This window comes from Arachis duranensis, chromosome 1, assembly GCF_000817695.3.
Source record: "Arachis duranensis cultivar V14167 chromosome 1, aradu.V14167.gnm2.J7QH, whole genome shotgun sequence".
Classification (NCBI taxonomy): Eukaryota; Viridiplantae; Streptophyta; class Magnoliopsida; order Fabales; family Fabaceae; genus Arachis; species Arachis duranensis.
Window position 1 is genome coordinate 88,360,628 of NC_029772.3, and position 25,349 is coordinate 88,385,976.

A 25,349-nucleotide genomic window follows, 5' to 3' on the forward strand; every position below is an offset into this window, starting at 1 on the left:
TGATTTTGTTGAGGAAGGAGGAGGAAGGGAGGGCCAAGAGAGCAGAGACTGCGTGGAGGGAGGTCGTCTGGGAAGCTTGCGAATTTTTTATGGCGGCAGTGATGATGGTAGTTGGGGATGAGAGTGGTGATGAAGAAGAGTTTGGGTGGTGGTGGGATTTGAGATTAGAAAAGTGGTGGTGATGATAAGAGTAATTTAGGAATTTTAAGTGATTTTTTGTATTTAGATAATTTTGTTGTGCGGATCTCATATTTCATGGGTACAAATTAGGGGTGGCAAGCGGGGAAGCCCGCCCCGTCCCGCCCCGCCCCGCCCCGATATAATTATAAATCAAATTTTCATTCAAAATATAAGTATAAATATTCTCTCCAAAGCAAAATAAATATAATCCAAAACATAATTATAAATATTGTCTCCAAAATAACATAAACATAATTCAAAACACTCAATTTTTATCTTCATACTCTTGTAAGTTAGGTTGGGGGAAGTTAGGTATTGGCAAAAAAATTGCAAAAATACCCCCTCACTAATAAAAACCTTAGCCCGGCGGGGAAGCCCGCCCCGCCCCGCCAAAGCCCGCCAAAACCCGCGGTTTAAGCGGTGCGGGTTAGGCGGGCTTTTGCTATTTAGCGGTCCCGATTTTCCAGCACAGCCCGCCTTTTTTGGCGGGTTACGCGGGCCGACCCGGCGGGTTTAGGCCCGCTTGCCACCCCTAGTACAAATGGTAATTTCTTTCTTTTAGGAGTAGATATGTCAGCATTTTCAACTTTCTTGAATAGAAATTGTAGTTTACTCTAAATTTGACATAAACAATTTGTTACGGTGGGTAACCGGAGATGGACTGAATGGATGGCGTTGGCTGGCCCAAATGTGTGAAGGAGGAGGTTTCCGTATGAGTATGCAGCTCGGGAGACTCCGTCCGACTTGTGTTCGTGAGTGAATGGGGGGTGGTACCTGCAAAGACACTCCGATGCCTAAGTTAGCAAGGGTGTGAGCAGGTCTAGAGAGTATTGGGCTTAGAGATACCTGAGGGGTGTCAGTGTATTTATAGTGGTGAGCCAATAACCACCGTTGGAGTAGTGCCATATCTTTAGGGTGTTTAACCGCCCCATTATCTTAGGGAGGTTAAGATATGGCTTTGCGAAGCGGTTAGAGAGATTTTAGGGGCGGTTACTCATTTGAATGAGTGTTTATCTGCCAGCTAATCTCATGCCCGACTTCTTTAGAGTAAGTCGTAGTTGTTACCGACTTCTTATGTGAAGGTCGGTGTTTGGCTAGGCTTAATCCTTCGGACTAGGCCTTTTTATTTGAACCTGGGCCTTTGTCATTGGGCCAGGGTATGAACAGTGCCCCTACTTGAGCCCAAAGTTTCTTTAGAGCTTTGGGTTCAAGTACTTAACTCGGGTTCGTAGCCGACTTACTTGGAGGAAACATGGGTCTTATAAACCGACGTGATTTTTGCGACCTTTTGTTTCTGACAGTTACGTCAATTCAAGCGTCGCGTCCGTTAGGGATGCGCCTAGGGATTGATGGCTTTGATAACGGTGCACTCTTATTAATGACTGCCCCGTTTTTACCATTATGCCCCTAGAGTACTTATAAATACTTTTCCCGTGTTTATAAATACTTTCCCTCTCTTTCATTTTTCCGTTTCTGCAATCTTTCAAACTTCTTCTTTCCTGGTTTGTGCTGCCTTCTTGTGCTCGAAGATTTCTGCTTTTTCCAACCTTCACTTTTCGGATAAAGGTTAGCTTTGCTTCTTTCATGTCATGCCTTATGTTTGCATGCTTTTGTTTTTGTGGGTGGATAGGTTGGTCTGTGGATTTTGGCTTCGCATCTCTCCCCTTTAGGGACCGTGTTTTTTGATTTTCTTTTTCTTTTTTTCTTTTTGTAGGCTTCTGTCACCTTTCATTATATAAAGAAAAATGGCTTCTGTAGATGTTCTTTCTCAGTGGGTTGATGTCACGGTCCTTGGGGAGGAACCCTTGGTCGACGCTGAGTTTATTACTCATCTTCGTACTCATCACAGGCTTTGTACTTCGGAGGAGGACGAGCCAAAATATGAGTTGGTAGTCCCGGGTCCGAAAGACCGGGTTTGTTTTGGGAGGGCCAATGAGGCGGCTCCTCATTTTTTCTTTATGTATGAATGTATGATCACCCGCTTGGGTGTTTTTCTTCCTTTTTCGGATTTTGAAATATCTGTCTTGCACCACTGTCGAGTTGCTCCAACCCAACTTCACCCTAATTCTTGGGGTTTTCTGAAAATCTATCAGTTTGCTAGTCACGCTTTGGACTTCCCGACCTCTTTGAGGGTTTTCTTCTTTCTCTTTCACATGACTAAGCCCTTTAGTGGGCTAAATAACAAACAACAATGGGTGTCTTTCCGAGCCATACAAGGTCGGAGAATTTTCACCCTCTTTGACGAATCCTTTCATGACTTCAAAAATTATTTTTTCAAAGTGCAAGCCGTAGAGGGTCACCACCCCTTTTTCCTGGATGAGCATTCTTCCCCTCGCTTTCCCCTTTATTGGCTGGCGGCCTCCCCTTGTGAGAAGTATGGTCTAGATGACCTGGACGAGGTGGAGGCGGCCATTGTGGGGTTTTTCCGAGAAGCGTGGGGGAGGGCCCCGTATTTAGATACGAGGAAATTCCTCCAGGGGATGCCGACCTTTGTTCGGTCACAACTAGGTAGTACGTGCATCCCTCATTTCCGACTTGTTTCTGCCGACTCGAGTTTTACCGACTTGTAACTTTTGCAAGTTGTTTCTTTTGCAGATATGGCAAGGAAGAATGCTCAGGAATCTTACCAGAGAGTTCAGGAGGCCAAGGCAAAGTCCCGGGCCAGGTCCGGTGGTGCCAGGATGATCATCTCTCCTCCTCCTCCTCCTCCTCCTCCTCCTAAGAACGTGGGCACTCCCTCTCAGCCCATTATAATTTCTTCTTCAACCTTGTCTCGGCCACTCCCTTCTGCCCAACTTCTTCCTGAGCCAGAGAAGAAGAAGCGCAAGACTTCAGAGTCTGGCTCTTCTTTTGATGGTGGGGTTAAGGCGGATGCTCTTGCATTCGTCCGAAAGAACATCTATCCTTATATAAGTATGGATGATGTTTCTGTTCGAAACCACCTCACCACTCTGGCCGAGGAGAGTTTTAGGGCAGCGGGTGTTTGTGGCAAACTTTTGGACATTTTTGAGAAGACTCCCCTCAGCTCTTTGGGGGCAACCTCGAAGGTCGAGGAGTTGGAGGGGAGGCTTCTTGCTTTCCAAGACCAGGAGAGGGAGTTGAGGGAGGAGGTAGCTAAGTTGAGGGAGGAGAGAGATAGCCTTCGTGAGAAGGAGAGCAAGCTACGGGCCCAATGTACTATGGAGGCGAACTTGAGGAAGACAGCACAGGACAGTTACCAGAGTTTATTTCAAGATCTTGTGTCTGTGAGGAAGGATTTGCTGAATTCTCGGAATGCGTACGCCGAGTTGGAGGACTCTATTGCTGATGGTGCCGAGGAGTCTTGGAGAATTTTCCTGGAGCAAGTCAGGGTTATCGCTCCCGACTTGGATCTTTCTCCTTTACATCCTGATAAAGTCGTTATTGATGGTGCTATCGTGGATCCTCCTGCCCCTGAGGTTGTTTCTGAGTCAGAATTGAAGACTCGGGGGCAGAGGATTATTGAGTCCCCTCCTCGTCCTAAAGATGCTCCGAGTTCTTCAGTTGTTCCTCCGACTTCCTCTTCAGCTTCTCTTCCTGGTCCTGGTGGCGCTCCTCCTGACTTTGGTGGTGGTGATTCGTCTACTCCTCTGAAAAAATGACTTTTTTATGGCTATATGGGGGCTCGGCCTGTGAGTCCCCCCCCCCTTTTTTAGACTTATTTATATGTTGTTTGGTGACACTTGAACAATTTCTTTTGGCCTTTTAAGGCCGTTAACAAAATATTTCGGCGAGTGCCCTTCTGAATAAGGGTTTAGATTAACAAAATAAATACCCTTTTTTGGATAAGGGTTTAAGTTACCTTGTGCGTGTATGCTTTTCTTAATTTTTGATTTTCTCAAAACCCTCTTGATCTTTCCCTGAAAAACCTTTCCTATTGGCTTGTCTTGTTTTTCCGAGCCTTTTTGTTTAAGGGCTTTTAGGCAGCCTTTAAACTTTTCTCAGGTTTTCCAATCTCTTTTTGTTATCCTTTATACTCGACTTTGCTTTAGTGAGTTTTTATGACTTAGGTTATTTTTGTGATGCGTTTTTCTTCTACTCGGAGTATTTCCATGTTTGTTTACTCGGGTTCTCATTTCGACTTGTGAGTCGGATTGTTCCCGAGTTTCTACGATCAACTCATACAACCTCTTTACGCCGACTTGTACCTCGTCGTTTTATCCTGACGACCATCTAGGTCGGTTCATGGGATTTTCACGTTTTGTCGAGCTTAAGTCGGCGCGTTTCGTAGAAAGACTTTGGAAAAAATAAAAAAGGATATTATAAGAGATATTATGAATGCAAAAGATCTTTATTAATTGGGGAGGTATCTTCTTGCTACTAAGGGTCTTGATAGCCTATTTTCCCTTAGTCTCTACTATGATGCCTCGTTAAAAACCCTTCTCCAGAAAAAACCCTTTTGGGAAAAAATCATGAAGTTGGGAAAAGAGTACATCAGGGAGTAGAGTTCGCTTTTAACTGTAGTACCTTTTCATATTACAAGCATGCCATGACCTTGGTAGCTCAGTGCCGTTCAGGTCGGTTACTTTATAATAACCTTTTCCTAACACTTCCTTGATTTTGTATGGTCCCTTCCAATTTGCGGTGAGCTTTCCTTCTCCTGATTTGTTGACTCCAATGTCGTTTCTGATTAAGATCAAGTCATCCGGGACAAATGTTCTTCGAATGACTTTCTTGTTATACCTGGTAGTCATCCTTTGCTTCAATGCCGCTTCTCTTATCTGGGCACCTTCTCGGACTTCGGGGAGCAAGTCGAGCTCCTCTTTGTGTCCCCGTACATTTCCGACCTCGTCATGGAGAATTACCCTTGGGCTTTGCTCATTGATTTCTATTGGAATCATGGCTTCCACACCATAGACTAGTCGGAAATGTGTTTCCCCCGTGGCAGATTGGGGGGTTGTCCTATAAGACCATAGCACCTGAGGAAGCTCTTCAGCCCAAGCTCCCTTTGCTTCTTGTAATCTCTTCTTTAGCCCTGCCAGTATGACTTTGTTGGCTGCCTCGGTTTGCCCGTTGGCTTGTGGGTGCTCCACCGAGGTGAACTGATGCTTGATTTTCATACTGGCTACTAAGCTTCTGAAGGTGGTGTCGGTGAATTGGGTTCCATTGTCTGTAGTAATGGAATAAGGTATCCCATATCTTGTGATGATATTTTGTAGAGGAACCTACGACTTCTTTGAGCGGTTATGGTGGCCAATGGTTCTGCTTCTATCCATTTTGTGAAGTAATCTATCCCCACGATCAGGTATTTGACTTGTCCCGGCGCTTGGGGAAAAGGACCCAACAAATCCATTCCCCATTTCGCAAAAGGCCATGGAGAAGTGATACTGATGAGCTCTTCTGGTGGAGCTACGTGGAAATTTGCATGCATCTGACATGGTTGGCATTTTTTCACAAATTCTGTGGCATCTCTTTGCAAGGTCGGCCAATAGAATCCTGCTCGGATTACTTTCCTGGCGAGTGACCTTGCTCCGAGATGGTTTCCGCAGATCCCACTATGTACTTCCTCCAATACCTCGGCGGTTCTTGAGGTCGGTACGCACTTTAACAATGGTGTTGATATCCCTCTTCTGTAGAGGACATTTTTCACCAAGGTGTAATGTTGTGCTTCCCTTCGGATCTTCTTAGCTTCTTTCTCCTCCTTAGGGAGGATGTCGAATTTCAGGTATTCGACTAAGGGATTCATCCATCCGAGGTTTAAACCGACTACCTCGAGTACCTCTTGCTTATCTTCTGTTTTTGCTACCGAGGGCTCTTGGAGGGTTTCTTGAATCAGGCTTCTGTTGTTTCCTCCTGGTTTGGTACTTGCTAACTTGGATAGGGCATCCGCTCTGCTGTTTAGATCCCGAGTTATGTGTTTGACCTCGGTTTCTACAAAGCGCCCAAGGTGCTCCAAGGTTTTTTCCAAGTACCTCTTCATATTAGGGTCCTTTGCCTGATACTCCCCGCTTATTTGGGAGGTCACCACCTGTGAGTCGCTGTATACCATCACCTTTGTCGCACCGACTTCTTCTGCTAACTTTAGTCCGGCGATCAAGGCTTCATATTCTGCCTGATTATTTGAAGCCGGAAATGAAAATTTTAAGGAAACCTCTATTTGGGTTCCTCTTTCATCCACCAATATTATGCCTGCGCCACTTCCCGTTTTGTTGGAGGACCCGTCTACATAGAGTTCCCATGTAGTCGGCTTTTCCTCTTGGTCCCCTGCGTATTCTGCCACGAAGTCAGCGAGGCATTGGGCTTTAATTAATGTCCGAGTTTCATATCTCAGATCGAACTCGGAGAGCTCTATTGCCCATTGAACCATTCTCCCTGCAACATCCGTCTTTTGGAGGATTTGCTTCATGGGTTGGTTTGTACAGACTCTTATTGTGTGAGCTTGAAAGTAAGGTCGTAGCCTTCGTGAGGCTATCACTAAGGAGTAGGCAAACTTTTCTAGTTTGTGGTACCTTAGTTCAGGGCCTTGTAGGACCTTACTGATGAAGTAGACTGGGTGTTGCCCGTCCTCGTCTTCTTTTATTAGGGCCGACGAGACAGCCCTGTCTGCTACGGATAAGTACAGAACGAGGTCTTTTCCTGGTGCTGGTCGGGTTAGGATAGGAGGTTGGCTTAAAAACTTTTTGAACTCTTGGAACGCCTCCTCGCATTTCGGAGTCCATTCGAATTGGCATCCCTTTCTTAATAAGGAAAATAGTGGAAGGGATTTTAGTGCCGATCCTGCCAAAAATCTGGAGAGGGCTGCAAGTCGGCCATTTAGCTGCTGGACTTCTCTCAAACAAGTCGGACTTTTCATTTCTAGGATGGCTCTACATTTATTGGGATTGGCCTCAATCCCTCTTTGTGTTAGCATAAATCCTAGAAATTTTCCTGCCTCCACCGCAAAGGCGCATTTTGCAGGATTTAGTCTCATCCCATGCAGCCTTATGGTGTCAAAGACTTGTGAGAGGTCGGATAAGAGGTCGACTTCCTTCTTGGTTTTCACTAGCATGTCGTCGACGTATACTTCCATTAGGCTCCCCAAGTAAGGGGAAAACACTTTATTCATCAACCTTTGATATGTGGATCCTGCATTCTTCAATCCGAATGGCATGACCACGTAACAATAGTTAGCTCTGGGTGTGATGAATGACGTTTTCTCCTGGTCTGGCTTATACATCGGGATTTGATTATATCCCGAGTAGGCGTCCATGAACGACAAGTATTGGTACCCCGAGCTGGAGTCCACTAGGATATCAATACTTGGTAGGGGATAAGGGTCCTTAGGACATGCCTTATTTAGGTCGGAATAGTTGACGCACATTCTCCATTTACCATTCTGTTTTTTTACTAGCACTACATTGGCTAGCCATGTTGGGTACTTGACCTCCCTAATAAAGCCGGCTTCCAAGAGCGCCTGTACTTGCTCTTCTATTATTAGGGCTCGTTCTGTGCCGAGCTTGCGTCTTCTTTGTTGTACAGGTCGGGACCCTGGATAAACCGAGAGCTTGTGGGACATGAGCTCGGGGTCAATCCCGGGCATGTCAGAAGCCTTCCAAGCGAAAAGGTCGGAGTTATCTCTTAGGAGCTCGATCAATTTTTGCTTTAGGGTTTCCCCCAAGTTGGCTCCTATATGAGTGTTTTTTCCTTCCTCCCCTCCGACCTGTATTTCCTCGGTTTTTCCTCCCGGTTGTGGTCGCAGCTCTTCTCTGGCCCTTGCGCCCCCGAGCTCTATTGTGTAGACCTCTTTGCCCTTTCCTCTCAGATTTAGGCTTTCATTGTAGCATTTCCTTGCTAACTTTTGATCTCCTCTTACCGTTGCTATTCCCGCTGAGGTCGGGAACTTCATGCAGAGGTGGGGAGTGGATACCACTGCTCCAAGCCGATTAAGGATAGTTCTGCCGATTAAGGCGTTATAGGCTGACCCCTCATCAATGACTATGAAGTCTATCCTCAGAGTTTTTGATTTTTCCCCTCTCCCAAAAGTGGTGTGGAGGGGCAAAAATCCCAGTGGTTTTATTGGCGTGTCCCCTAATCCATATAGGGTGTCGGGGTAGGCTCTTAATTCTTTCTCGTCTAACCCTAACTTGTCGAAAGCCGGCTTGAAAAGAATATCCGCCGAGCTTCCTTGGTCTACTAGGGTTCTGTGGAGATGTGCATTTGCTAGGATCATAGTTATGACCACTAGATCATCGTGTCCAGGGATTATTCCTTGCCCATCTTCTTTTGTGAATGAAATGGTAGGGAGGTCGGGTGACTCCTCCCCGACCTGGTAGACTCTTTTGAGATGTCTTTTGCGAGAAGATTTGGTGAGTCCCCCTCCCGCAAATCCTCCTGAGATCATATGGATATGTCTCTCTGGGGTCTGTGGTGGTGGGTCTCTTCTATCCATATCATCTCGCTTTCTCTTTCCGTGGCTGTCCGACCTTTCCATGAGATATCTATCAAGCCGACCTTCTCTAGCCAGCTTTTCTATCACGTTCTTAAGGTCGTAACAGTCGTTAGTGGAGTGACCATATATTTTATGGTACTCGCAATAATCGCTGCGGCTCCCCCCTTTTTTATTTTTAATGGGTCTAGGGGGTGGCAACCTTTCAGTGTTGCAAATCTCTCTGTATACGTCCACTATAGAAGCTTTCAGAGGAGTATAAGAGTGATATTTCCTTGGCCTCTCGAGACCGAGTTCTTCCTTTTTCTTGGCTTCCCTTTCCCTCTCTTTAGTTGAGGGAGGGGGTCCAGGTCGCCAACTCAGGTCTCTTAGCTTGGCGTTTTCTTCCATATTGATGTATTTTTCAGCTCTTTCTTGTACATCACTTAGAGAATTGGGGTGTCTTTTAGATATGGACTGTGAGAAGGGACCTTCTCTAAGCCCATTGACCAACCCCATTATGACTGCCTCTGTGGGCAAGTCTTGGATCTCCAAACAAGCTTTGTTGAACCTTTCCATATAGGCTCGTAAAGATTCTCCGACCTCCTGTTTTACTCCCAGGAGGCTTGGTGCATGCTTCACCTTGTCTTTCTGAATTGAGAACCTCATCAAGAACTTTCTGGAGAGGTCTTCAAAGCTAGTGATCGATCTTGGGGGAAGGCTATCGAACCACTTCATCGCTGCTTTCGATAAAGTGGTCGGAAAAGCTTTGCATCGCGTAGCGTCGGAAGCATCAGCTAAATACATCCAACTTTTGAAGTTGCTTAGATGATGCTTTGGATCCGTGGTTCCATCGTAGAGGTCCATATCAGGGCTTTTGAAGTTTCTCGGAACTTTTGCCCTCATTATGTCCTCGCTGAAAGGATCCTCTTCACCCAAGAGCGACTCTTCTTGTTCGTCGCGGGAGTTGTGATTCTTGAGGGAAGATTCCAGCTTTAAGAGTTTTCTTTCTAACTCTTTTCGCCGTTCCATCTCCTCTTTTAGGTACTTCTCAGTTTCCTTCTGCCTCTCCCGCTCTTGTTCTAACTGTTCCAGGCGGCTGTGGACTAACCCCATTAGTTCAGTTACATGGGATGGTCCGCCTTTTCCTGATTCGTGCTCGTCTGAGGAATTTACCTTCGGGTTTTTTACCCCGGAGGTGCCCTCTCTCTGCTGATTGTTAACCTCTTGGTGGAGGGCTAAGTCCCCATCGTTATTGCCTGTGTCCAGATTCTCTTGTTCGGAATCTGTTTCCACATTACCTTCTTCATGGGATCTGTCCGCCATCAATGGATGATCTCTCGGGTCTCCGGCAACGGTGCCAATGTTACGGTGGAGAACCGGAGATGGACTGAATGGATGGCGTTGGCTGGCCCAAATGTGTGAAGGAGGAGGTTTCCGTATGAGTATGCAGCTCGGGAGACTCCGTCCAACTTGTGTTCGTGAGTGAATGGGGGGTGGTACCTGCAAAGACACTCCGATGCCTAAGTTAGCAAGGGTGTGAGCAGGTCTAGAGAGTATTGGGCTTAGAGATACCTGAGGGGTGTCAGTGTATTTATAGTGGTGAGCCAATAACCACCGTTGGAGTAGTGCCATATCTTTAGGGTGTTTAACCGCCCCATTATCTTAGGGAGGTTAAGATATGGCTTTGCGAAGCGGTTAGAGAGATTTTAGGGGCGGTTACTCATTTGAATGAGTGTTTATCTGCCAGCTAATCTCATACCCGACTTCTTTAGAGTAAGTCGTAGTTGTTACCGACTTCTTATGTGAAGATCGGTGTTTGGCTAGGCTTAATCCTTCGGACTAGGCCTTTTTATTTGAACCTGGGCCTTTGTCATTGGGGCAGGGTATGAACACAATTCATATATTGAAGAGCTAATAACATTCAATTTCGATATGTAAATAAATTTGATCCATCAATTATCACTAATATAATAGTTTGTTCTTTGATTTTTAAAACATTGATGATTGATTATTAGAATTTGAAGTTATGTACAAAAAAAATGAAAAAAAAAAGTGTTATAAGAGAATTTTGGTCATATTTTTCTAGCACATGAAATAAAATATAACTTAACTAGCAACGTTATTAACGTCTACGTTACTCATTCGATTAATTATTAGTGTCAATGTTAACTCTAGGATAATATTAAAACTGTTTAAAATTTTTGGAGAGACAAATAAAAAGTTTAAAAAGTTAGTTGGAGACCAAAATAATATTTTTTTTAAGTCGTATGAAAAAGAAAATTTGAAATGAATTAGAAAACAGCAATTAAGACATTAAATTAGCATCTTTACGCGGCCGTTTAACTTTTTGATGGAGAGAAGCAGAAATGATACACAATTTCTGAGCTTTTAAAGTAAGAGATGCCAAAGTCATTTAGTTTTACAGATATGAGTGCGTAGTTCATGGAGCCATGCAATGCTGCATTGTGTGAGAGACAAAAGAACCTTCTATCTGCGTACGCCAATTTCAATTCAAACTCTCATCTTAAAACCAAATAACCAATGCTTTATTTAACCAATGCATTGACCTCGAAACCATCGCAAAACATTTTCATTTGCTGCTTAAAAATGCTGACGCCCATTTGAAAACATGCCTCCCATGCCACACCATGCTTCTTTTCTTCTTCAGTCAAAATAAAATCACTCTCTAGTCTCTAATACTACCTTCATGTACCTCACATTCTTCTCGGTTATCCAAGAACGAAAAACCCGATTGAATGAATTAATTAATATTAAGTCACCAAAGATCATGTCCCTCCAGAATGCATGAGCGAGTGACGTACCTCGTGTTCAATCGTCGTGCCTAATCGGATCATCAAGTATTTATTATCATTGAATCCTCTCATCTCATCTTATCACACATCATGGACCCTCATAACAATAAACCTTATTGTTCTTGGTGTACAGAACACTTACCATGGACCTAAAGCGGGACCCCTCGGAATGCATGCAAGTCATGGGGATGTGGCTCTGGCTCGAGAGGATTGGGTTTCGCAACGTCGTTTACAAGATACTCTCATTGCCCACCCCTTTAGTAAACGACCTTGCAGAAGAAACACTTACATGCCTCAACGCCATGCTATCTTCTTCTTTGGAAGGAGGCATGGACAGCATCCCTCTGCTTCAGAGCGTCTTGGACAAGGACATCTCGCTCCAGTTCTTGCACCAGCATCGCGCCGACGCAGTGCAGGGAGTGGCGAAAATGGTGCAGGAAGTGTGCATCAGAGCCTTCAGTGACATCAAGATGATGGTGATGCAGCAGCAGCACAGGGAAGAGAACAGGAACAACGGTGGTGGTGGCGGTGGTGAAGTGGTTCCGGCAGAGGCGAGGACGATGTTTGTGACGTTCTCGAAAGGGTACAGAGTGGCGGAGAGGGAATTGAGGGAGTTCTTGACAATGGCGTATGGAGATTGCATTGAAGCATTGTACATGCAAGAGGTGCAGCACCCAAACCATCAGCCCCTCTTCGCTCGAATTGTATTTAGAAAGGCATCCACCATTGACGTTGTACTCAGGGGTGCAACTAAGGTTAAGTTTAGCATCAATGGCAAAGATGTATGGGCCAGAAAGTTTGTGCCAAAAAACTCTACTTCTAGTTTGAATATCAGAATTTAAGTATCGGTTATTTTTTCTCGTTTATCAATATGGTTGATTTGGTAAAGGTCAATTTGTATATATGTTTTGGAATTTGTTACAATAATAACATCGTATAAATGTTGATTATGGTTTTAGACTTTTGGTTGGGGTTCTTGGAATGAAAAGATGGAATATCTTGTGCCAAAAGTTACCCTGATTTCAACACACACATTGTTTCACAAATGATCATATTCTTTTTTGGGCTTTGTTTTTTTGGTCTTGTTTTTTGAGCTTTGTTATTTTTTGGTCGGGGCTAGAGTCCAAAACTGGTCATTATTGGGCTCAAGCGGTTTCACGGCCCAAAAAGAAAAGAAATTTTAATTTTATAGGCGAATAGGTGGCGAATAACTGAATAAGAAAAAGAAAAAAAAAAAAGGAAGAAGGATCTCCACACTCCAGTTTCTGGCATTAAAAAATGGAGTCAGCGGCGACGAACGGGGAAGAAGCGAGTTCATGGGATGAGCTGTACAACATCAATCTAATCCCTTCTGAGTTGTTTGTGAAGTTTCGCAAAGAAGTTCAGGGCATTCGAGTTGGTCTCAATATGGAGGTCATCTTCATCCTATTAGTTTTTTTCATCCTCTTGCACGTGCCTCTTGCATGTAACGTGTTTGATATTATGTCACACTGAAATTCCCGCATCTGGGTATCTATGTGTGTGCTACATCCAATCACTTTCTGCCTTGTAGCAATTAAACTCATCCTCAGAGGATCATGTTCTCTTATTAGGGTATTTTATTTTGTTAATCGTCTCTGTGCTCTTATAATTGATTGCCAAAACTCATGAGAACATTATTATCTTGCAGTTCTATAATACTCCCATCAATGAATATCAAGCCAAGCTTGTATTGAAGCCTTTAACTCCTGAATGGAAGTGGAAGCTAATTTACGAGCCTATTCATCAAGATGTTCGCATTCTCTCCAAAAAGATCCCTGTCACCAAATTTCTGAATCTTCAGGTTCCATGATGTTTAAAAAAAGCAGTAACTCTGGCATTTTTTATGTGGTTCTATGTGTTGGTTCCCTCTGTGTACTCAGTTATTAATGCTATAATAAGCTCAAGTGCTTTCGTTTGTAGTGTTTTACTCTGACATAAAACAGTGCAGGTTGGTGTAGGACACAATTTTCAAATGCATGCTACGGGTTGGAAATGGAAGCTCACTACATGTTTAGGTGGAGATGGTGTATCCCGAATTCGAAATAAGACTTCGGTTGGCTTGTTTCCAGGCTTTGATTTACGATTCGGATGGAGGGCAGACTATGTTCTCCCTGAAATTACTGGGCAAGTTTCAAATTTATGATTTTTAGATACTGCTACCTTTTATTTCTCTTATAAAATTGTTTGATGAATATGATCGATTGGTTTATACTTTGAACCTTAACAGGGCTCTAGGTACCGATGAACCACTGTTCAACATGCAGTCTGGACGGCTTCAAGCATCACTTGATAGAGTTGAAGCCATCTTAACCCATACTGATTCTGTTTGATTGGCAAATAAGATAGTCTAAGAAAATCAGGTATTGTATATAACTCTTGTTAACATAGGGGCTCTGAAGGACATCATACTGATGGCTCTTTTCTGTTATGAATAAACATGTATTAAAGATCAGATATATGTTTTACATGCACCGGTGTATGCTGTTAAGTATGCACTGTCCTATAATATTACGAATGGAAACAGTTATTCTTTTAATTTAAAATTGCATTGGTGGGTTTAGGTGACAACTAACAAGATAGCTTCACCATAGGGTCCTATAGTTGTTACTTGAAATTGACTACTTTTGTAATCGGGTTTTGTTGGCAGGATTATGCCACTTCTTGTTCGAAACGCCTGCAAGGCCTCAAAGTGGAGTTAAGCTGATAATTACCGGGAGAGAGATTTTAAAAAGTTTGTGACACGGGAAATTCTAGAGCGGTTGACAAGGAGCGTAGTTAGTCATTATAGACAAACGCCCCTACTTGCTTTTTGTGCATACATTATTTCAATAGTATCAAGTTATTTTGCAAGTGTGTCTGCCAGTACATGGTAATTTGTACATTACATAATCCAACATAATCAAGTTACTTCGTCATTTGTTCTGTAATTATTCATATTTGAGATGCTGCAAATCGCCTTTTTACTTTCCAAGTTATCCATACTAAGCCAGAGCAGGGTAACCATACTAATGTAATCAAGTGGCAGATTGTAGACACTTTTAATCACTATATACTTTAATTCGAATGCCTGAGGAGGGAACATTGCAGTCCCCAAGATTCAGTAAAGTTGGACCCACCAACCAACCCATCTGCTTTTGTATCCTAGTCCTAGCCGTTACACCCAGCCTTAACGGTACCATTCAGTCATTCACCACCTTATAAAAGACTCAAATAATTTAAACACCATCTTCAAAAAGATTCAAAGCATTATACAATACTCTCAAGAATCGCCGTTATGGCATCTTCCAAGCATAGAAACGCATGCTCCTTCACCACCATCCTCCTTATCTGTTTGAACTTGTCACTGTTTGTAATCTCCGCAGCCTCTTTTGCTCCCACAATCCTCCTCAAGATGCCCCCAACCTCCTTCGGCATGGCGTTCTTCATGGTCTCTGGCATCTCAATTCTCTCATCCCTTGTGGGGTTCTACTCCCAGCTCACATACTTATGCTTCCTCACCCACATTTCCCTTGTATTAGCCTCATTGGTAGGTCAAATTCTCACCATATTTGCCTTGTTTACAAGAGAGAAAGCAAGCCTGTCTCTGCTAAAGTCGCCTCGGGACCCGAAAGAAGCTAAGTTCTTGGTGAGGATGGAATGTGGGGCTTTGATGGCAATGTGCATGTTGCAGGTGGTTGTGTTGGTCCTGAGTTGTGCAGTGCATAGTTGTTGGGTCAAAGACTATGAGGAGCTGGAAGCAGAGAAGGAAGCCATGGCTAGGAAGAGGAGCAGAAAGATGGCAAAAGTGCAAGAGGAATCCATGGCCAATGGAACCAAAATTGCACAGTGCAAAACCAAGGAGTTGGATGAGAACATGAAAAGCAAAAATGAGCAGTGGGTGAAGACTGATTTTGAACCCTGAATGAAGCATTTTGTTCTGTTTTCTTCCACCTTCTACCTTGTTAGTAGTGCAGATATTTGCATGTTTTCAAATTCTTATTTAGTTCCATGTTGTTTTTATTCGGGTCACTGCGGTTGTGGCCATTGCATGTGTGAGCATCGATTTTTCTTGCTTTCAACTTAATGCAGCTAAGTAATTGATTTGTAAGCATGCTTCGATGGCCTATTAATTAATTATAATTCAGGCCGAAAAAGAAGGGAAAACGAGTTAAGACGCATGTTACCAAAGTTTAGGTTCAACTTCATATAATAGTAAGTTGGATGGCCAAATAATACACATGAGGTTTCTAAAACATTAGTTTAAAGTGTTTAAGGAGGCAGCTCAATCAATCAATCACGTTTATACACTTTTTTTATTTTATATGGACAATGATGTTTTTTTTTTCACACCAAGATCATGTTCTATGGCTAATCATAACTAGCTACAGTATTATAATAAGCTGTGAACAAACCATGGGCTTCTACCACTAGCTGTTTTGGAATCCGCAACTTCTTGTTTATGTATTGGAATTTCAGTGGGGGATGTTATTGTAATCTTACTAGTTAGTTCCAATTGTAAGGTTTTTATTTTCTCAAATGATTCTATATAAATAAGTTGGTTATTTCAATAAAGATTTTATTATTGTTATCATGTGAAGATATTTCATTTTTAATCATTAGATGATAAATTATAAGGCTTGATTTTCATATGTTATAAAAATATTACTTTTATTTAAAATGTGACTAAACAAATAAGTTATACTTTTTAAATAAAGATCATTATAAAAAAAATGTTTTTGACATTTTTGTTCCCTATAGATAAAACTACCTACTAAAGGATAGTCTACGATTTATAATGGAATTGACAAAAGTCCTTACAAAACATACGATCTCCGCGTTGATAATCTAATGTCAAAAGAAGTGATAATGACATAATGTTCATGAACTTAACTTACTACTAATGGCACCATCTAACAGTGGATTACAATTTTTCAAGCCTGGTCGGCTCGGCTATCTTGTCATTAACACTTTGAATTTGGTCCAACTCCAATCAATTTTGCTTTTACCTTGTTTACCCTATTCCACTCACTTTTCAGTTTTCATGTTTTTTTCATGGGTAAAATACCTATCCCCACTATTGATAATTTTTTTAAAAATTCTGAGGTTTTCAACAAAAAAAAAAAATCAGTTTCGACCCTTTCTTTAATATTATGAAATTAATTAGCTTTTATATTAATAAATTTTTTAAAATATATTTATGTGACATATTGATCACTAATATATTTTATATTTATTTTTTATAAATAAAAATAATTTAAAAATTACTAATATTTTTTAGACAATTATTCAAAATACAATGAGACTCCTAACAAAAAAATTTATCAATTTTAGTTAGCTTTTAACGGATAAATCATCAATTTAATATATCATGTATGTTTATTTTGTTAATACGAAAAATATTGCCAGAAGAATTAACCAGTTTCATAGAAATAAAGATTAAAAAACGAAAAATGTATTTTTTGTTGAGACTCTCATTATCTTTTGAAATAATTGTCAAAAGTCAAAAAAATTATTTCTCCTTATTCATTGGCAAGAAGAAAAAAAAGAAAAAAAAAAAAAGAAAGTAATTCATTTGTCATGTATATTTTATGGAATTGCGTATTTTACATTATTCAACTATTTATTTATTTAAGATAAAAATTCTGGTATAATTATTTTTATATAAAATTTATAATTAAAAATTATTAGATAATAACTTAATTAAATTAATTATTAAAATTATTAAATAATTTAATAAATTTAATTAAAAATAATTGTAAATGAATGTTCACCATTATTTAATTAAAATTTCTTAAGTAGAGGTATTGGTTTTCAAAATTTAGTTAATGGCTATTTGCATCTAATTAATGTAGCCAATGGGGAAGAGAGGTAGCGCCAAATAATAAAATAAATAGGGAAGACACAGAAGCACTTTGAAGCTGCAGTCACAATCGTAGAGAGAGAGAATACTTTGCCTTCCTTCATACCTCAATCCTCAAACTATCAAAAACTTTGCAAAACGATAACTCTCCCCACTTTTCTTGCTTCTCTCATTCTTTCATTCTTTCATTCAGCATATCGATTAAAGGGAGAAAAAAGCACTTCTTCCTTCTTTTCGCTCTTTCAAATTCCACACTTTTTTTTTCTTCAGTTCTATCGAACCAACCAACGATGCCTTGTTCCGTTTCGATTGCAATTCAGACACCGGAATTCCAGAGTTTGTTCATCCAAGTTTCTCCCACTCGTATTTGCAAATGCCGACGAATCTCTGCTTCTTGGACCACGTAAGTTCCAATTCTTTTCTTTCTTTACTCGTTCATTTTGGTTGTATCTTTCTTTCTTGAACTCTGTGTTTTGATTCAACGCGAAACAGGGCTATGGATTCCAATTTTAATCCAACGATGAGCAGCAAGAAGAAGAAGGAACTTTCGGTTCAGCTTCCGAGTTCAGCGCCGCCAATCCCAAAGTTCGAAACTTTGAGGTTCTGTGACCTTCACTTTGACCGATTACAGCCATCGGATCAAGAATTGGATCAACATAGTAGGTTTGAATTTGGCCAATTCGTTGCACGACAAGCCCTCCTTGATGAAGAGTATTGGGTAAGCCATGAAAATTGAGGGATAATAAAACCCCAAAATTGAATAAAAAATCATTGAGCTTGCTCTTTGTTTTTGTTTTTAGTGCTATTCATGTATGTATAATTTAGGGTTCATGTTGTGCTAGACAGCAGCATGGCTGAGGGCAGAAAGTCATTGGGAGAATCGAGCATATGAACGGTATGACGTTGACAATTAGACATAGTGCTTCATCAGATTATCAAATTTTTTTCCATAGTTCATTAATTAATTGGGGTTCTTGACAAAAACTTGATTTGTTACTATTTGTTGCTTACTTTACGATGTTGTGATTGAATCAACAGATTTTGCTAATTTTTTATTTTATTTTCAAAATTGAAGCAAAGAATTAACCTCGTCAAAATCTGTCTCAAGCATACTTTAATTATATTTTTTTTTAATACAAGGAGATCTTATCCAAACACAAGTGTATTGAGTTGATTTGGATGAAGAGTTTTATGCCACTAATTATCCTTGTGTTTTCTCCAGATATACTGATCATTATAAAAGGAACTTTGCAGATCAGGTAGGAGTTGATACACGTTACTTTTCTCACTGTGTATGCTAAATACAATTGAGTGTATCTTGTGAAAATCATAATCTTAACTGGAATTCTTATTGCTTAGGAATTTAATGCAATAAAACGGCGGTGCAAGGTGCAAAACGGGGAGAGTTGCACTTGCATTATCACGGTAAAACAATCTCATCTTAAATCCATGTGTATACACTTTGACAGTTAATTTGTCTTTGTTTGTGTATGTTTTCTCTTATGGTGTGTTGGAGTCAAGTTTATCAGGTGAGGAAAGAGCAAAAGAATGTAAAACGCTCAATAATAAAAAGTGTTGTTGGGACCCTTGATTTGAATATCCGGTACTTGCTGCAAGGAGAGACTTTTCCTGGGGTATGTCACATTCTTTCTCACTAAGATGCAAACTTATGGCTTGTTGCTAGTCTAGCCTGATGCTGAATTAACCATTTCTGCAGGAACGAGCGAAGGCTCCTCCATTCTGCAGCATCAACAAAACACCATCAAGCAGATATGGCTACATTTCAAACTTGTGTGTTGCCAAATCAGCACGACGCCAGGGAATTGCAAGGAACATGCTCCATTTTGCTGTTGAATCTGCAAAATCCGTAGGTAAAGTCTGGAGCATAAGTGAAAGTAGCTTCTACAATTCATGTTAGCACATGAAATAAGCCTGAAATCCAAAGATTTACGAATGTATTTGGATGTTGATTTAGCAGGTGTAACGCGTATATTTGCACATGTGGAGAGAAATAATGGAGCTGCACAATCGTTGTACAAGAACATGGGCTTTGAGGTAATACAGCTGTTAGTTCATATGTTTATTTCTCCAATTCTATAATGAATTCTTTCTCTTCCTGAATAATCCACTAGTCAAAGATTTTCATGTTTTCCCCTTTTTGTTCCCCCTCAGATGGTTGAAATGGCAAACTCACTGTTGTTAGATGAGCAAACATACTTGCTCCGTTTACAGACGTAAAGCACACAAGGTTGATGGTTGATGGTTGATGCCGCTATGCTTTTGATTAGCCAACATCAACAACTGTGAATTCCAAAATCCAAATACGCCAAGTTCATGTAAATGCATGTAAAAGTCCATGCCATACCGAATTGACGGGTTTCTTTTTTCTTTCTTTTTTTTGGGAAAAAAGTGATTCTGTTCCTATATCATAGAGTGGAGTGAGTTGTAGTAATATTTTGTACTTGGATTACAAAAGTCCGTTTATTTTCTACCTCTTCTCTGAATCATCTATTAAGTAGTCAGATCTTTGATTAGTCTTGGTACTTTTTGAAGCACTTACGAACATCTTAATGCTCAGTCAAATGGAATGAACATGAAATGGATTTTACTCTGTTTGCATATTTAAGGACAGAGTGAAATAACATTATGAGAGCAAAATGATGGAGAAAGAGTTTCATGTCTGAAAAAAATAAGAGGACGGAAACGACAATACGGTCCCTTTTTCATAGCATAAGCAATTCACAATCATTTTATCTAGTGAAATACAAAACTCAAATGGCCACGAAAATAGCAAATTAGAGAAACTATATGATTTTTGGTGCACAAGCAACAAATAGAAAATCAACTAGTTTAATGCAGATTGTATGGTTTGGTAAGTTGAAGAAAAAATTCTACAAAAGGTCCAATTAAATCTTATTAGTTTCCTATTTCATAATAACCACTGCGATATGAGATTAAAATTTACGAAAGTATTCAGAAGCTAAGAATGTTAAAAGGAGTTAGGAAATAATCAAATAACTCGAGCACTAATGAAAATCACCAGTATATGGCACTAGCCTTGGAATTTGGAATCCGTAGCATTTGAGTCAACAACTCAGCATAACCGAACTAAAATATTCTATCTAAATGAGAAAGAAAATTTATTTTTTGCCTCCATTCAAATTTAGACTAGAGTGTACAATTGACATCCTCTGTACAAAAGGAATAGGAATATACTCTCTGCTAGAATATGTATGGTTAAGCTGTATGTTTTTGAGAAGGAAAAAGAATGTTACCCTTCTCCAATTACAACAAGGGTGTACGAAAGAAATCTTCTCTGACGTCCTCGCCCAAACAAAAGGCAAAAAAAAGAAAAGTTGGTCCAGCCTTTAAGGGAAGCCCAGGTGCAGAGTTAATAGGACTCAAATATTATGCTTATTGTTATTGTTATTGTTAATAGTTTATGGCATTTCCTTCCCTCTTTAGTTAGCACCATGTTAGCAGAAAGTTAACTCTGCTTTTGCGCAAAATATCGCTGTCTATAATCTTCTATATATCTAATTTTGTTTTAACTTTAATTTATGGCGAATTTACAGGTACCGGTGAATAACGCAAAGCACCTTGATGATAATCAGGCACTTTGACATGTTGCAATAAAGGAGACATCTGCAATCCAATGATCTGGGTCTCTGGGTTTGAATATCCTTTCAGAAAAACATCTGTAACCTGAAAGAATATATAACATTTAAACAAGTCATACCCATATTATATTTTATTCTTCTGTTTGCAGGAAGACAAGAAATTCATCATAGAAATGCCTGAGGTGGGTTTGCTGATAGATAAATACCTGTGTACATCCAAAAAGTATAAGAAACTTTAGCGAGAAGCAGCTATCCACAATCAAACCCAAGTCGGTGTCTGTCAAATTTCGGCAAAAAGATAGATCTAGAACTTGCAGATTTTTCGCATGGCTTGCAAGTGACACGGCTGTATGCTGACCAACCTGGATTAGGCAAAATGTGACAAGCACTCAGAAAACAGAAAGGTATAACTAATATTTGGCATGCTGCTGGAACTAAACAGCTATCACAGCCAAATGGAAAAACAATTGACAGAAGTTTTCTTCCTTCAACAGGGAGATAGGGCTTTGTTTCATGTCACTAAATAAAAGAACCAGACAATTACCGGGATCATGACACACCTTTAGAATAATTTCAATCAACTAGCTTATTTTACATTATATTATTTACAATTCTCATCACTGCAGCTATGAATTTGACTTTTGAAAACAATGATGAAAATAAGTAGCAGAAAGTTAAGTGTCTGCTGACTCTCCCAATAAAACACATGATCCAATGTTGGCAAGGGTGAAAATATATCTATTTGAATCCTTCTACAAGGTATACCCACCCAAACACATCTTTTTATGAGCATGTGCTTAGAGTATGATTTATGTGTAGGATGCACATACAAACACCTGCATTCCAGTTTGTTATTGAGTGACATTCAGTGAGGCAGTGTAACCAACATACCTTCTTGATTTTATTGAGTGAAAGTTCTTTCAAGGACTCTCCAATGATCTCTATGAAGGCAGCTATTGCTTCATCGCTGTAGTAAAGAGAAATTTTCGTAAATTAACCCATCATTAGGAATTTGAATGAAAGAAATATTCTATGCAATAAGCACTGTGTACCATCCAAAGAAGCATAAGCATAGCATAATTACATACACATCGAATAATGAAGAAACACTCCTGACATTCCAAATGCTAAAAAGTCGATACTGGTCCAATACAGCAGTGCCAATACTCTATGAACAAGTTATCATGGAATCTGATTCCCTAACCCTAATACAGAATCTGATGCACTGAAAGGAAGATTGGATAATGGAAATCTAATCTAATTTCTAATATGAGTCCCAGAAGCAATCAGACAAGTGCTCAAGGAGGATTGAAAATTAATCATAAACTCCTACTATGGAGAAGGAATTCTATCCACATATGGTATTGTAAGATGGTGCTAAGCTAAGCTTTTGACCCAGGTATATCACAGAATTGAAGGTCTCCATCCTAAAAAAAAGCTGTGCTAGAAAGTTCTATAAATGAGTCATCTCTAGTAACTCAAAAAAAGGAAGAGGAAGAAGAAGAAGAAGTACCTGAATGGTGTACAGGGGAGCTTCAATGTGTTAAGTGCTCGACAATTATTGGCAAGATATCCTATAGATAAATCTGTCAAATTAGGCAAGTTCTCGAGATCAAGGACACACAACAGAGGACAGTGTTCAGCAATGACTTTAATCGACACATCAGTCAACTTTCTGCATAGTTAGAAACAAACATAGCNNNNCAATGAAAGAAATAGGGAAAGTACAACTTGGAAATCCTAGCAATATAATTCTTTTTTTTCTTTTAGTATAACCTGGCAATATAATTCTGATTCAGAAAGAAACTATAATTGAAAAAGATAGAAATACTAGTTAACCCATGCTCAGAGACCAATTGAATATAAATTTTGATTATTTCATTTCCCTATGATAATTCCAAAATAGGAATTCTCTCAATAAACGCTTCAATTATAGAGTAACCTTCTTTAAATTTCATGAATCAGGCAGCTCAAACAGTACTTACACACAATCCTTTAAAATAAGCTCCTTCATGTTTTGACCATTGGCAATGATGTAATCCTTGATAAATTTATCACAAACAGTTCCCACGCCTGCCAATGACAGCACTTCTAAATTTTCAAGTGCCTTCAGTGCTGGCACAATTAATGCAGTATCGATGTTTTGGCAATGATCAAGATACAACTCTTTCAGAAGTGGTCCTAGTGAATCAGCCAAAATATTAATACTGGCAGATGTGAGAAGGGAGCACTGGCTTAGGTTTACCGATCTAAGAGCCGGGGCAGAAGAAATCAGTGCTCGCAACCCCTTATCTGATAGACGGCAAGCACCAGTGATGGACAGACTGATTAATCTAGGTAAGTGTAACCACCTCGGTGACTTTGTCACAATATAATCAGGTATACAACGTCCACATTGGTCAAGTTGTAGCACCTATTCACATGTAAATACACAACAAGAATTAAGAGGTGTCAAATATAGGTAGTGATCTCAGAAACTAAATGAAATTCAACTTTAGCATTTGAGAAGAAATGACAACTATCAAAGAATTCAAGAAGCATACCTCCAATTTGGAAGTGTCACACGCTTTGAGAGATTCTGTCAATTGATCCTCAGACATCCATGAGCAATCTCTCAGGCGAATCTCAGTGGGAGACCCTTTAACAACAAGTTCAAAAAAGTGAGAGTCCATCCGATGAGAGTCACAGGTCAGCTGGCTAAGTCTGTGCCTCAGGTCTTCTGGGACACCATCAAGTGACACAATTGCATCAGCATAGCTGGCAAGAACTTTTAGGCATATTTCTTTCAATGATGGCACCTTAATCCTAGGTCTTGTATGATTCCATTTAGGAACCCATGATTTATTTTGCACATTTTTCATCCCTTTCTCTCTGATAAATTTCAAAGCTGTCGAAAAAGGTGTTGGCCCCTCATCAATTGGAGGCTCAGGGTTAGATGATTCATCCTTAGCATCCGGCACGAACCGGGCAAACCGAGATGCATTTTCTTTGGCTATGTCCCTGAAACGTTCCCTTCTCCTTGAGCTAACAAAATCCTGTGGTGGCTGGCGGATTATAACCCCGCCATCATCATCATCATCATCATCATCATCTGAAATTTCAATCGGAACACCAGGGTTCGAATTTTCAGGTCTAGGTGCGCCGAATGCCTCGTCATGAAAAGCATTTGCCAAGAAATCAATTTCCATCACCGGCCCCTTCATTTTCTCTTCTCTGCTTAACCTCCTGAGACCACCGGAATTACCACCACCACCGTTGTCACCACCAAGAACCAACCTTTCAGCGGCACCACTGGTATCAGCACCATGACCATCCAATTTCCTCTTCCCTCTCGGATCACCTTGCACTTCCTCCACCTCCACCACCGGCGAAAAGAAACCTTGAGAAAAATCAAACTGAAAATCAGGGTTCTCGTTCCATACTTCTCCCATTGTCTTAGTGCGCTTGGGAGTGGCATTATCGACGTCAATGGGAACGGTAACCCCCATATAATCAACTGTTCCTCTCTTGAGAAAGCCTCTTTCTGTTTCATCAGCAACGCCATTGCATGATGCCCCATGATCGGGACCACCAAATAAGTCGGAGTTAGAGGGGTTGAGAAAATTGGCAATAATTGAGCCAATGTCAATGTCTTGATCGGAAACCCCAAAATCAGTTGAAAATGGCTGAAAGTTGGTTTCTTGGTCAACCCAGGGATGGGTTTGAACGGAAGTGGTGGCGTAAGGAACCCCGAAATCCCTAGGTTCTTCGGGGTTTGAGAATTGGGGGAAATCGGGTATTGGATTGAGAATTGGATGATGCTGAGGTGGTTGTTGGGGATAAGGGTTGGGGTTGGGGTTGGGGTTAGGGATAGGAGTAACCCCAGCCATGGGTTGGGAAAACAATGGAAGCTGAAATTGAGGTGTTGATGAAGAATTAGAGGAAGAAGAAGGATGAGGAATGGGTTTAGGGGTACTATGGTTGTTATTGGGAATCATCGGTTTGTTGTTGATGTTGACGTTGATGTTGACTATGATGATGAAATGCAAATGAATGGGATTTGGAGGAGAGAGAGTGACACTCGCCACTGAAGAAGAAGAAGAAGAAGAAGAAGAAGAAGAAAGGCGTGTGCTTGGAAGCAATCCCAACGGAATTGGAAGAAAGAAACGAAAGAAAGAGAATTTATGCGTACTGTGGAGAATCGAAACTTCCTCTCTACACCTTCCTCCCTCTTAAATGGTGATCAATACTAGTAAAAAATATATATTTTTAAAAAAATTTATTAATAAAATAACATACTTTTATCTTTAAAATTTAATAATTTTTTAATAAATAAATAAATTTTTGTAATTACTTTTGTTAATAAAAACCATTAAAATTTAAAAATCTAGAGTTCTTTTTGGTCTAGTTTTGTTGCATGTACTTTTTACATAATTATTTAAATATTATCATAAAATTTCGGATCAAATATATAAGTAATTTGTTAATATAAAATTTGTTTGGCATTTTATAAAAAAAGTACTTTTTATTAT

At 40.4% G+C, this 25,349-nt stretch overlaps 5 protein-coding genes across 7 annotated transcripts; 4 read left to right on the top strand and 1 right to left on the bottom strand.

Moving 5' to 3' along the window:
* Window positions 1–11,488: 11,488 nt before the first annotated feature.
* On the top strand, window positions 11,489–12,413 carry LOC107458369 (uncharacterized). Its single transcript, XM_016076575.3, has one exon. The coding sequence runs from the start codon at window positions 11,502–11,504 to the stop codon at window positions 12,198–12,200; it is 699 nt and encodes a 232-aa protein (XP_015932061.1). The 5' UTR covers window positions 11,489–11,501; the 3' UTR covers window positions 12,201–12,413.
* A 162-nt stretch (window positions 12,414–12,575) lies between these two features.
* LOC107457880 (uncharacterized) lies at window positions 12,576–14,306 on the top strand. Of its 2 annotated transcripts, none has more exons than XM_016076063.3 (5): window positions 12,576–12,771; window positions 13,028–13,180; window positions 13,328–13,503; window positions 13,607–13,739; window positions 14,027–14,306. In XM_016076063.3, exons 1-4 carry the CDS (start codon window positions 12,637–12,639, stop codon window positions 13,707–13,709), a joined length of 567 nt encoding a protein of 188 aa, XP_015931549.1. In that variant the 5' UTR covers window positions 12,576–12,636; the 3' UTR covers window positions 13,710–13,739; window positions 14,027–14,306. The 2 variants fall into 2 exon arrangements, with proteins under 2 accessions (XP_015931549.1, XP_020998838.1); XM_021143179.2 differs by lacking the exon at window positions 12,576–12,771 and adding an exon at window positions 12,784–12,951.
* A 283-nt stretch (window positions 14,307–14,589) lies between these two features.
* Window positions 14,590–15,466, top strand: LOC107457876 (uncharacterized). Its single transcript, XM_016076051.3, has one exon. The coding sequence runs from the start codon at window positions 14,654–14,656 to the stop codon at window positions 15,278–15,280; it is 627 nt and encodes a 208-aa protein (XP_015931537.1). The 5' UTR covers window positions 14,590–14,653; the 3' UTR covers window positions 15,281–15,466.
* A 1,815-nt stretch (window positions 15,467–17,281) lies between these two features.
* LOC107457848 (uncharacterized) lies at window positions 17,282–19,829 on the top strand. 2 transcript variants are annotated; one of them, XM_016076024.3, is made up of 9 exons: window positions 17,282–17,621; window positions 17,711–17,936; window positions 18,061–18,113; window positions 18,441–18,477; window positions 18,578–18,643; window positions 18,748–18,852; window positions 18,936–19,089; window positions 19,194–19,273; window positions 19,391–19,829. In XM_016076024.3, the coding sequence occupies exons 1-9, from the start codon at window positions 17,509–17,511 to the stop codon at window positions 19,454–19,456; spliced, it is 900 nt and encodes a 299-aa protein (XP_015931510.1). In that variant the 5' UTR covers window positions 17,282–17,508; the 3' UTR covers window positions 19,457–19,829. The 2 variants fall into 2 exon arrangements, with proteins under 2 accessions (XP_015931510.1, XP_015931516.1); XM_016076030.3 differs by having other exon boundaries at window positions 19,197–19,273.
* Window positions 19,830–20,667: 838 nt separating this feature from the next.
* Window positions 20,668–25,026, bottom strand: LOC107457829 (uncharacterized). Its single transcript, XM_016076002.3, has 6 exons — window positions 23,382–25,026; window positions 22,824–23,251; window positions 22,352–22,513; window positions 21,730–21,805; window positions 21,045–21,200; window positions 20,668–20,923 (listed from the first exon to the last, which is right to left on the bottom strand). Exons 1-6 carry the CDS (start codon window positions 24,813–24,815, stop codon window positions 20,777–20,779), a joined length of 2,403 nt encoding a protein of 800 aa, XP_015931488.1. The 5' UTR covers window positions 24,816–25,026; the 3' UTR covers window positions 20,668–20,776.
* Window positions 25,027–25,349: the final 323 nt, after the last annotated feature.